This window comes from Pterocles gutturalis, unplaced genomic scaffold (genome assembly GCF_000699245.1).
Source record: "Pterocles gutturalis isolate BGI_N339 unplaced genomic scaffold, ASM69924v1 scaffold12270, whole genome shotgun sequence".
Taxonomy (NCBI): domain Eukaryota; kingdom Metazoa; phylum Chordata; class Aves; order Pterocliformes; family Pteroclidae; genus Pterocles; species Pterocles gutturalis.
This window is the reverse complement of record NW_010140921.1, coordinates 15,964-28,838: the sequence shown is the minus strand read 5'-3', so window position 1 is coordinate 28,838 and position 12,875 is coordinate 15,964. Positions and strand designations below refer to the sequence as shown.

General features: G+C 48.6%; 1 protein-coding gene across 1 annotated transcript in view; it reads left to right on the top strand.

The window, feature by feature from the left end:
- SLC7A14 (solute carrier family 7, member 14) overlaps positions 1-12,875 on the top strand; it is a 14,129-nt gene extending 1,254 nt beyond the window's left edge. The window contains exons 2-7 of the mRNA XM_010083855.1: positions 5,258-5,494; positions 6,247-6,464; positions 8,378-8,524; positions 9,869-10,077; positions 10,621-11,495; positions 12,553-12,875. Of these exons, the coding sequence (XP_010082157.1) occupies positions 5,258-5,494; positions 6,247-6,464; positions 8,378-8,524; positions 9,869-10,077; positions 10,621-11,495; positions 12,553-12,875 (2,009 nt within the window). The remainder of the gene's footprint in view (positions 1-5,257; positions 5,495-6,246; positions 6,465-8,377; positions 8,525-9,868; positions 10,078-10,620; positions 11,496-12,552) is intronic.

The window sequence follows — 12,875 nt, the reverse complement described above, 5'->3', positions numbered from 1 at the left end:
TCTTTCCCTGGAGGTTGCAGTGCTGCTCCATAGAGATCCCACCAAAGGCTGTGTGAGTCCAAGACCCTGACACCCCCACAGCCCAGAGGCACATCCCTGGCACAGTATGGGGACGAGTGTCACTCTCTCCGCAAAGCTGTGCTGGGTAGAGATCCCAGGGAACGATCCCAGTGGTGCTGTCTGGGATCTGACAGTTCTGCCTCCCTGCTCCCCAGTTACACCTCAGTGACAAGGCAGCTCAAACACATTTACCACTGGTTCAGCCCAGAACAAGAGCTGAGACCCTGCAATGAGATCCGATGCTTATTTGAGATCCCAACACAACAAATGAACCAAAATGCTAATTTTTTAACCGAAGCAGTAGATAACATCAGTGTCTTTTCCTTTCCCACCACCCGCTTTCTCTCTTTTGTGAGAGTTTTCACTGGCCGTGATGCAAACCAAGAGCAAACAGAGCCTGGGTGGGTCTCATCTAAAAAAACACCCTGTCCTCCAAAAGGGTCTTTTTCACCCCAGACGTGAGCTCTGCCCCACAGCTGGGAGCTCCTCCCACCTTCACCCACAGGATCCCATGCCGCTTCCCACACAGCTTTCATCTCCCCTTGCTTTTGTAGCCCTGGGAAAGCATTTTCTGAAGGATGCAGTGTTTTGATAGTCTCCTTGGCTGCTTCCTCACTTCATTGTTGATGCTGCTGTTGTTTATAACAGCAACATGTTTTTGGCAAGCAAAACCAAGCAAGGCTCCAGGAGCCGGATAGGCTCCCAGGCTCATCAGGGACATGATTTCAGCTCTTGCATCATGGTCACTCCTGGTGTGCCGAGCACGGATTTGGGCGAGTGTACACAGGTTTTAAGGAGCTTCTCCCTGTTTTAAGGCCAGATGGGACACAAGATCTCCAGGTCTCCCTTGGTGCATCACAGATCACCAGGTCACATCCCACTGCCTGCAAAGTGAGCCCAGGAGGGTTTTGGCTAAAAGAAAAGCCCCTTCCAGAAAGCCATTCAGCTCCCCTGGGAGACAGCCACGGGGAAGCCCCACCGGGCAGGTCCTGCTGGTGGGAAATCCCTCTGTGCTGTTTGGCTGGTTTCAGATAGGAATTTTTCCAGTTTCATCTACCTGACAAATCCCAGTGATGTCTTGCCCTAGGTTTAAGCAACAAGTGCCCTATCAGGGTACATACAGACACAGTATCTTTGATTAACCTGATAAATGAAATCAATCTCTTTCATCCTGTCCCTGGAAGGCCTTTTATTCAGCTCTCAAACAGAAACATCTGCCCAGCTTCCCTCCACAAAACCCCCTCCAGCACAAGGGACACCGCAGGCTCCCTCCATCAGCTGCTACCACCGGGATTCCCCACTCCCAGCCCTGTGTCTAACCAAACACCCTTCTTGGCAAAAAAATCAGCAGTTTGCATTTTACCCAACCCCATTCCCCTCTCCACAGCCTTTTCCACCAGCCGTTACTCATCCCTTTAGTGACCTCCTTTCCCAAAGTAATACAACCTTGTTGATCGCATTTTGCAAACTCCTTACTATGAGCTCGGGAAAGGGTCAGGTTCTCCCCTGTGATGGTTATCAGTGGGGGATAGCTTTCTCTGCTTCAGTGCCAGGCTGTGCAAGAAAAGAGACTCCCTCTTTCCCATGGGAACTGCTCTGTGACCACAGCAACCCGTGACGAGGATTTCAAGCACCGAGCCCTGCAGCCTTGGAGCATATTGCCATGCTCTTACCTGGACCTACATGGTAGCCGGCTTGGCAACAGGCAGGATGAACAACAGAGCTAGGGAGAGCTGAGCATGTGCCTCAGGTGCTGGGCTGGCTGCAGGACAAGGGCTGGGATGAGGGGCTGCAGCTGTGTCTAATCATGAGCTGTTTGGGCAGTGCTAGAGAAACGGGAGTCCTTTTTCTAAGGAAACTTTCTTTTTATGGATCTGCTTTTTTCTATATCTGCACACAGTGATAATAAAACACAAGGGACAGGCTCAGAGGCTTGCTGGAAATAGGATTTTGCCATATACCCACCTGGATAAATTGGCTGCTCTTGTTTAATGAAAGATGCTCCCTCCAGGTTTCTTGCATGGTAGCATGAATTCATTGCTGTTACCTCCAGCACTGCCAAAAGGCCGCTCCCCGAAGGCTTGTTTCACCTGAAACATCACTCCCATCGTGCCATCACACTGCGGGATATCTCATGGACCCTGTGTGTCCTTGCGCCAGGCGCCAGTGGGAAGGTTGGCATCCACACCACAGCCACCACTGCCCTGGCACAACAAAAGCAAGGCAGCAGCCAAGAGGGACCCTGAGCTGTGGCACTTGCACCGGCCCCTTGTGACACCAGCTGTGCTGCCCCCAAACAAGATAAAACAGAGACAGGAGAGGTCGATTAAATCTGAAAAATAGGGGTTTGTAGATGGGATCTTGTAAGGGACAATGTCATGGACCAAACTGCTCAGCTGTGTTTGTGTCCTTCTGAATAAAGTCAGTAACTGTATAATTACACCAGCATAATGACAATTACACAGTGTAGCTGATATTCAAGGAAAAGAAATAGTCTTCTGTAAAAAGACCACTCTTCCAAACAACCACTGTTGGTTTGTTTTCTGCAGAAACTTGCAATCACTCTTGATCGAGGGGAAAAAAATAAATCTGTCTCCAAATTCAAAAAGTCATGGGGGGGCATATGTGCCCAGCCTCTGCCTGCGCTCCAGGAGCTGGGCTGGCTGTGCATCCCTCCGGGTACCAGGGCACGGGGTGCTGAATAGCCGGGGCTGCTGAGGAGTGACTGAGTAACTGAGTAACACTGTTTTATTATGCAGTCTAATAATAATAGTAATAATAACAACAACAATAATAATACACTACTACTACTACTACTACTACTACTACATTACTGATGCAGCAAAGATTAGTGAGGTAAAATCTGCACCCTAATAAACTGATATTATCTGCACCCAGGTAAAATCTCTGCCCTATGATATTTTTATTATCTTCCTTTCTAAGCAGAGAGGGAAGTGGTGTGAACCCCATTTCTGATGGAGGACCTGCAGCACTGCAAAGCAAAGTGATTTGATTAATGCCGCCCAATACAGCCAGTGGCAATCAGGGATGGATGGTGGACCTTGCATCTCGTGTCCCCCAGTCTGGATACTGCATGCTATGATAAAAAATAGGTTATTTTCTTAATACATGCTGATACCTAATGCAGATATCCACAATGTTTTGCTCTGCACAATGCATAGTGAAAGATTACTCTTCTATTTTGGGAACCTAGTAGAGTAATTGAAAACTCAAACATTTTACACAGATTAGTATCTTTGCTTTGCCAATATCATTCTGTATCAATAACAATCCTCTTTAAGCCTTATCTTGTCATTGGCTGAAGGTAGAGCTGCCTCCATAAAGACTGTATGATTTTTAAGGCGATCAAAGAGCATTCTGTATCAATAACAATCCTCTTTAAGCCTTATCTTGTCATTGGCTGAAGGTAGAGCTGCCTCCAAGAAAGACTGTATGATTTTTAAGGCCATCAAAGAGAGAAACTAGATACTTGTCCCCATCAGAGTACCTGTTTCATAAATCATTCAGGCCTTTAGTTATCTGTGAATGTCTTACCTTTGCCGAGCACATGCATTTTTCATCAGCTTTGAATAATGGCTGTCTGTAGGACTGGCTGATGGGGTTGCCTTGCTGCTGTACAGAAATCGAGTTTTGAAGAGTCCCATTGAAAAGCAGCACCAACATCATGCCTGCAAGTTAAACAGTGAATGGAGTATAAAAATCCTCCGACACCAAGAGAAGAAGCACCACCAAATTCAGCTGAAGGATTCAATAATTCTGTGTTTGTACTGTGTAAGAACTGCACTTTCAGTAAGAGCAGTGACCTCATAATATTTTTATGAATTATTCATTCCTCTGTACTGAACTGATTGCAATTTTGAAGCAATTATTATCTTCTAAATAGAGAAAAGTAGTTGATAAAGAGCTCAATAATTACTACATGTTTGTACAACGATAATAACAGCCCTAACCCATTAACCTGTACGAGCTGAACTGGCATCTTTGGGGCAAGGGCTTAATCAGTGTTAAACATGCAGGATGCAGTGTGGCCCCCAGCACTTGTTCCAACTAATATTTGTGGAATTTATGATTAAGTCCATCCATTCTTTTTAAATAAAAGCTAGTGGTTGTTTTAAGACAGCAATATGTCAGGGTCAGGTTTTTATTGAAAAGTATCCTGACATAGTAAGTACAGAAGGAGTTTGGAAAATATTAAAGTCCACTGAAAACAGTTCCAGCTAAGTACTTCTTTTTGCTTTGCTTTTCTTCTTCTGCAAAGTTAGTTTTGCAATTATCCTTCAGAGACTTACATGTAACATTTTTAAGTGTTAAAATAACTTATGTTCTCTATGTAAGACAGCTTCAAACTCCTCTTGCATGGGTACGAATGAGAGCAGGGATGAACAGGACAGCGCTCGTGCCTGGATCTGCACAGCAATAACCCAACATAAGCATTCGGAGATTGCACAGTTGGGGCAGGGAGAGGTGTAGCCTCCTGTGGCATCTTGCTCTAGGATGAAGCTGGAAAAACACTACTCCAGGATCCCATGCAACAGCTATAACCATCCGTGACCTCCTTGTGCCCAAACACTGTCCCCTGGCAGGTCTCACTGCCACCACCTTTCCCAGGACTGCGATCCTTTCTGCAGCCAAAAGCACTGGGAGCTTGTCAGTGTGTTGATACCAGGAATAAAACATTTCAGAAAAAAATTCTTGGCAAGAATCGTATTATCATGTCACTGTTGGTTGGGGAAGAAGAGGTATCTATCACCATCAAAGCCACTGCAGGGAAGCAGTGCTCCAAGGACCGCACCACCAGCACTGCCCAGTTCTGCTCCCCGTGCCCAGACTCAGTGTGTGTCTGTGGGGGCTGCAGCTGGCCATGCCGGAGGGTCCCACATCGGGGGCGCACACCTCTGAGAAGGCTCTTCTACAACAGGCTGTAAAGGTTTGGCTAGTTTGAACTGTGTATCCTCAAAAAAATTCCATCACAGATTGATTTTAATGGGAAAATGAGCTGCTTTTTAAGCAAAGTATTGTGGAGGGAGGGTCACCATAGCCCCCTGTGATGTCTCTGATCTCGTCCTGATGCTGACTACAGCCCTGGGTGCCTCCAGACAGGTGGGACCAAGGCAGTTCTACTTTTTCCTTTTGCAAGCATATTTTTCTTATATTGCTTCCTATTTTTCTATAACAGGTGTTTGCTATGCTGAGTTTGGCGTGCGGGTTCCCAAGACCACGGGCTCTGCCTACACCTACAGCTACGTGACGGTGGGGGAGTTCGTGGCATTCTTCATCGGCTGGAACCTCATCCTGGAGTACCTGATCGGCACGGCCGCCGGCGCCAGCGCCCTCAGCAGCATGTTCGACTCGTTGGCCAACCACACCATCAGCCGCTGGATGATCAACAGCGTTGGGACGTTGAACGGACTAGGTATGTCCCACCATGCATAGCTACCTGCATTAATTAGGGCCTGGAAAATAACTGGGAGCTCGTCAGAAGTCATGGATATTAGGCTTCATTCATTATTAACCATCCATCTGCCATCTAGTTTACCCTCTAGTGCTTTGCCTTTGCAGTCTGGTTCGCAGATGGGATTCAAGGCAGTGAGGTACACGATACTTTGAGCCCCTTTGGGATGAGCTGGAATTTAGCAGAATAAGCACCCAGAAAAATCAGTTGAATGTCAGAGGGTAATGAGAGTGCAGGAGCGCTTCACCCAGTGCAAGCACTCTGCTCAGTCCCATTAAGGCACACGCAGAGCCTTGTTTGAGAGTCGGAGCTGGTGCTGCAGTACGGCCATGTAGATGATCCTGTGTGACCAGCAGTTCCAAAAACAGCCCATGGTTCCTACCAGTAAGTAAAACATCTAGCCTGTCTTGTGCCTGGGTATGAAACTTAATGTTCAATTGATTTTTAATTAGTACTTGGTGGATACATGTTATGCAAACTGGGACCTGATCATTTGTTTGCTGCCCTCCCAAAAGGCATCAGGATTTATCACCTTAATAAAACAGCTTTAGCTAGTGAAGGCAGGGGCATCTGGAGACCACCTTTGGTATGAGATCAAGGAGTTCTGCAAAGCCTCAGGTCTGAAAAGCTTTTTTAAAAGCCTCCACAGAGTTTCTGGAGGAACCATCCACAGCTATGGATGGACAGTTTCACACATCTTTTCTCGTACCCAGGGAAAGGAGAGGAGTCATACCCTGACCTTCTTGCTCTGGTCATTGCTGTCATTGTCACCATCATCGTTGCCTTGGGGGTGAAGAACTCGGTAGGGCTGAACAACGTGCTCAACGTCATTAACCTGGCAGTCTGGATCTTCATCATGATTGCTGGTCTCTTCTACGTCAAAGGTGACAACTGGTCTGAAGGGCAGTTCCTGCCGTTTGGATGGCCGGGGGTAAGTCCTGGGTGCACAGAGGGCCACGCAGCACCTAAGCGGTGCCACCCCCTGTCACGTGTTCAGCTTTGCCTGTGATATACCCACCCTACTTCCTCTGCACTCTCCAAATCTCAACCCTGCCAAACCCACCTGCCCTTTGGTCAGGGACCTTCAGCTTCCACCACTGCAGGCTTGGCTGCAGACCTCCTCGTTCCACCAAACCCAAAGGGTACTTCCATGCTTTGCCCGTATCTCCTGCGAGCTCTTAGAATAAACTCAGAACTTTTACAAAATGTCCTCCTGGAGAGCCTAACTCCATGTGAAAGTATACACCAGGAAATGCCACTAATTGTCGGGCAATGGAGCAAAACGCGGTGGCCATCCGAGACAGGGCGCTCAGGGGGAGCTGGCTCAGGCTCTGTAGAGGGGGAGATACTTGTGTTGGCTGGTTTTCAACAACAATGTTCTCAAGCATTTGTTTTGAGCACTTCATAATGCCACCTGCCTGTACTTATTTTATGGATATTCCCTCAAAGCTTACTGAGAATTTGGATGTATTTGGCTTTTTTAGCTTGCTTGCACTGGTTTTTATCCAAGGATGAACAGAGACAGAAAATATCTCAGCTGGCCTAAACCCAAGATAATTTCTCAGAATTACACTGCTCAACTCCATCAGCTGGGTTGGGCAGAAAAATAAGCAAGAAAGTAAAGTAAACCAAGAGTCTTGATTACTGAAAGGGTGTCAAGCTCCCATACAGTCCCTGCACTTCCCTTCTGTACCTCTCTGCCAGAGAACAACAGCGAGGAGAAGAGCACTGAGGCCCATTTGAGAGCAGAGGTTGTATTTACCTTTGGGTTGTGCTTGGCTTTTTATACCATAAAATAGGAACAAAAAACAGCAAATAGAAAATATCTATTTTGCTCTAATTCAACCCACCTGGCAAAAATACATAGTTTGAAAAGATACATATCTGAAGGGATATCAATAGGGTCTTCCCATCCTTTTCAGCTGGTTGTTTGTCTCCCAAATTGTTTGTAAAAGTAAATCTACCATAGCACAAGCATGAGATCCCCAGGAGCAGAGGAGATACTTTAAAAAGGTAATTACAGGTAGTCCCCTGAAATAGGTGAATTTTTACTGTTTTCTCCATCACTAGACAGCTGAGGTGACAGGAATGTGATGGACACATGGTACCCAGCTAGCTAGACAGAAGTACACAAGAGTTTTACAACTGTAGATCAGCCCACTCCTTATGGACACACAGTCTTTAGCCTGCTTCAGTGTTTCTTCCCTATAAATGTCCTTGCTAATATTGTATATTTTTTTAAAATCACATAAAAAAATAACTAAACAGTACAAATAATTCCTCATCCAAGTGCTCCAACGTGTGCTCCTAACCTGTCTTCTGCAGCTTCCAAGCAAAACAGAAGTTGTTTGGAACGTGGCACGCATCTGACTGTTGCTGCTCTCTTCTCCTTCCTCTGCTAGTGGATCTTGCTGCCACATGAGATATCTTCCTAAGACGGAATGTGTAAACATGCTCCAAATCCATACTAATATAAACAGATTAGGGGTGGAGTATTGTGAAAGCAAACCTGAAATTGGTTACTTGTCTCCTCTGCTGCCAAGATCTCCCAGCAGATTTGGGTTTCGGGTTTGCGGTGCACCATGATGGAGCTGCAGATGCCTCCAGTGACTCAGGTTGCATGTTGAAATCCTCTCCCTAGACCAGATCACTGGGTTATGGGTGTTCCCAAGGTCAGTCCACAGATGGGAAGACCCCACTCGACACATTCACCCCCTGATCTGCCCCACTCACCCTTTAGCTCAGACTGGGAAGAACTGAGCTCCTTCATTTTTCCCGAGTTCCCTCTCCCTAGTCGGGTGCCAGCCTCTCTCCTGGCACTGAGACACTTGATCCTCCACACAGGTGCTCAAAGGGGCTGCGACATGTTTCTATGCCTTCATCGGCTTTGACATCATCGCCACCACGGGAGAAGAAGCGAAGAGTCCCAACACCTCCATCCCCTACGCCATCACAGCCTCGCTTGTCACATGCTTGACAGCATATGTGTCTGTAAGTACTAGCTATATGTATGTAAATGTACATAAATATGTACGTATACATGTATAGGATCGCAGAATGGTTTGGGTTGGAAGGGACCTTAGAGATCATCGAGTGCCACCCAACTGCCATGGGCAAGGACACTTCCCACTAGCCCAGGCTGCTCAAAGCCCCGTCCAGCCTGGCCTTGAACCCCTCCAGGGATGGGGCATCCACAGCTTCTCTGGGCAACCTGGGCCAGTGCCTCACCACCCTCACAGGAAAGAGCTACTTCCTTATTTCTAATCTAAATCTATGCTCTTTCAGCTTAAAACTCTTACCCCTCGTCCTATCACTACACTCCCTGATCAAGAGTACTTCCCCATATATATATGTACACACACAGATAAAATATATATAGATATATACTGTGTCCCTTCTGGGCATCTGCATGTCTCCCCTCCCCACAAGGTGGGGTGCCAGCCTGACCCTCACACAAGGGCCCTTTCTTTGGCGGGAACTGAGACATCAGCTGTGTTTCTGTGTGACTGCAGTGTCCTGCCGAGACTACATTCAACCCCAGTCTGGTTTGTCCCCAGGCTCATGTCACCATGCCGAGATCCCTCTGCTGGCTGCAGGGAGATGGTGGCAGCCAGTTTTTTCCCCATGCCTCATCCCCATCTGCAGCTATTTTTGCATCCAGAAGTGCAGCAAAGCTGAAGGAGCAGCAGCATTGCAACAACCTTTCTCCATGTTTTCAGGAGAAGGAGCACTGCCTCTGCTGGTGGTGTGGGAGAGGGTCCAAGGCACCCCAACAAAGACATCTGTACTCAGGGATTTTCCCTGCAAAAGAGCAAAATTGAGTCATGGAGGAGAAAAAATATTGTTCTGATCGTTTCAAGGAAATTCACCTACTGCCTCTCCTGCAGCGTGGTGGGCTTCCCTCAAAACCAATTTCTCTTTGGCTCAAATAAGATCAGAGTGTTACACCAAGTGTTGCTGTGTCGGATTTTGTGTTTGTCTCGTGGGGTGTGCATGACTCCAGCAGCGCTGTCCCCATACAGGAATATGGCTGATGAGAGTGTTACTAACCCCACTGGGTCCCACCAGGCGCCTGCAGCGAGGTTCAAGGTGTCTCCTTCTTACCTTCAGATGACAAAAACCGATGCCCCGCTGTCCCCTGGATTTACCACCCGACAGCAAAGCGCATACAGACCTTACCTCCAGCATTTTACATCCCCTCCACGGGGGTCATAGGGACACAGTCCAAATTAGACTTGAATTTTGTTGGCTCTCCACCCTTGAGAACCATCCCCTGTGCTCTGCGGGTCCCCCAGCACCCCCAGAGCTGTTTCCTGCTTCTCTTGCCTTCCCCAGGTGAGCATCATCCTCACGCTGATGGTGCCGTACGATGCCATCGACACCGAGTCCCCGCTGATGGAAATGTTTGTGGCCCATGGCTTCTATGCAGCCAAGTTCATCGTTGCCATCGGGTCCGTGGCCGGCCTGACTGTCAGCTTGCTGGGCTCCCTTTTCCCAATGCCGAGAGTCATTTACGCCATGGCTGGTGATGGGCTGCTCTTCAGGTCAGTCATGCCCATGCTGGCATTTTGGCCCCTTGGGACCCGGAGGGGAGGTGTGCTTAGGGGGCAAGGGGCTGTCCTGTGCCCCAACAGGCCGGTGCTGTCACTGCAGGGAGCAGTGGGCACGCACAGGCTCAGTGTTTGCAGAACGGGGCATGCACCAAAGCAAAATCCCGGGGGGAAAAATCAGGAGCGGTCTACACAAAAGTTTCTCATTTGGTACCTAGAGATCCAGCTCATAGGAGGATGAGCATTTAATCCAAGAGTTACTTGCAAAGGAGAGCAGTTTATATGTATAAAATCTTGGCACTTATTTGCAAGTCTCCACGTGCCCATTTCAGAGCTGGTTAAACCCAGATTTAACTCCAGATCCAGCCTCAGCAGTATTTCCAATCCCTGGCTGTCTGGAGTCTAAACTCCAAAAAGAAATGAGACCTGAAGGGATTATGGCTCTGAGCCTGGCCCCTCCAGCCAAGCAAGAGTTATTGTGACAGGAAACTGCTGCCATCTGCAATTTTAACTTTCTGTGACTGTTTCGCACTCTAGATTTTTGTCCCATGTCAGTTCTTACACGGAAACTCCTGTAGTGGCTTGTATTGTCTCCGGATTCCTCGCAGCGCTGCTCTCCTTGCTGGTCAGCCTGCGGGATCTGATAGAAATGATGTCCATCGGCACGCTGCTCGCCTACACGCTGGTCTCTGTCTGTGTCCTGCTCCTCCGATACCAGCCCGAGAGTGACATTGATGGCTTTGTCAAATTCCTCTCCGAGGAGCACACCAAGAAGAAGGAGGGCATCCTGGCCGACTGCGAGAAGGAAGCTTGCTCCCCAGGGAGTGAAGAAGAGTTCACCGGCCCACAGACCAACACGTGCGGGGCAAAAAATCTGCCATCACTTGGGGATAATGAGATGCTAATTGGGAAATCTGATAAATCCACCTACAACGTGAACCACCCCAATTACGGCACGGTCGACATGACCTCAGGGATAGAGGCAGATGAGTCTGAGAACATCTACCTCATCAAGCTGAAGAAGTTGATTGGCCCTCGCTACTACACTATGCGGCTCCACCTTGGGCTGCCGGGGAAAATGGACCGCCCCACAGTGGCCACCGGCCACACAGTCACCACCTGCGTGCTCCTGCTCTTCGTCCTGATGTTCATCTTCTGCTCCTTCATCATTTTTGGGGCAGACTACATCTACGAGCAGAGCTGGTGGGCTGTCCTCCTTGTCGTGCTGATGGTCCTGCTCATCGTCGTGCTGGTGTTTGTGATCTTGCAGCAGCCAGAAAACCCCAAGAAGCTGCCCTACATGGCACCTTGTCTGCCCTTCGTCCCTGCCTTTGCCATGCTGGTGAATATCTATCTCATGCTGAAGCTCTCCACAGTCACGTGGATCCGATTTGCTGTCTGGTGTTTCGTGGGTGAGTATCATATTCATTTATTTTAATTTTTTAACTGACTCTCTTTTGAAAGGATGTTAATAACTTCCCTAATTAGAGTGCTTAGGCTGATGCTTCTTCAGCTGGAACATACCCGGTCCTTTGCATTTGCCCCTTGTCATCCTGAAGTTCTTAGAAACCTCGGCTAATCGAGCCCCCAAACCACAGCTAAATGGAAAATTACACCTCCAGAAAATGTCAGTTTGATGGAAGTAAACTGCTCCATGCAAAGGCAACTGTTTTGATGAGTCTTTTGATGCAAAGTAGGTGGGTTCTGGAAATTGCCTTGCAGGCAGGTTTCCTACAGAAATCTGCCTGCTGTCTTGCTATTTCACCCACTTGAGCTCTTCAGCAGCCCACACCAAAATCACAGCACTGCGTTTCCAAAGCCCAGAGCTGCCCAACCCCAACAGCCCTGGGAGAGACAGAGCCAAGGGATCTGTGGGCTGTATCTCCTTTTCTTGGTCTAAGTCCTTAACTTGTAGCAGGGGAATCTTGGGACTCACAAACTCTGTTGTGGACCCTTTGTTGACAAATTTAGGCTTCCTGGCACATAGCCAGGAGCCTGACACATCCATAGTTTCCCTTGCTTTGCATTGCAGCCCACTTATTCCACAGCCCCAAGAGACAAAGACACGTCTGCTGGGAGCTGCTGTCCCACCCAACCTGCAGGTGGCACAATCATGGGGCCAGCAGCAATCCCAGCTGATGTTTAAAACATACAGTCCTTGGCTCACAGTCGGCAGCCTGAAAACACAAACCTGACGGGTCTGAAGAGCAGGTATCAACTACAACATACACTGGCTTAAAAAATGTAGGGATATTTACATGGACTTAACCCTCACCAGCTGGCACCAGCCCAGTGCAGGGTGGGAGGAGATTGGTGGTGAGCTGGGCTGGATCCCCCACCCACCCCTGACGTGGGTTTTGGGGTGCAAGCTGTTTTGGGGCGTGGTGTGTTTATATCTACGTTTTATCTGGGGTTGCGGGGCCAGTGTGGGTAGCCAGGGCCCAGCCCTCTCCCTCTCGCCTGCCACAGGTCTGCTCATCTACTTTGGCTACGGGATGTGGAACAGCACGCTGGAGATCAGCGCCCGCGAGGAGGCCCTCCACCAGAGCACCTACCAGCGCTATGATGTGGACGTCGACCCCTTCTCTGTGGATGACGGCTTCTCTTACACCACAGAGGGTGAGGGATACCCGGGCTGGGGTCCCTCTGAGGACAAGGGCTTCTCGTACCAGCAAATGGCAGGAGCAAAGGAAAGCCATCGGACGAGTAGCAGGTCGAAAAGTAAAGGCAGGCACAAACCGCCATCGGAGGCTCTCATCGCCAACGACGAGTTGGACTACTCACCTGAGTAG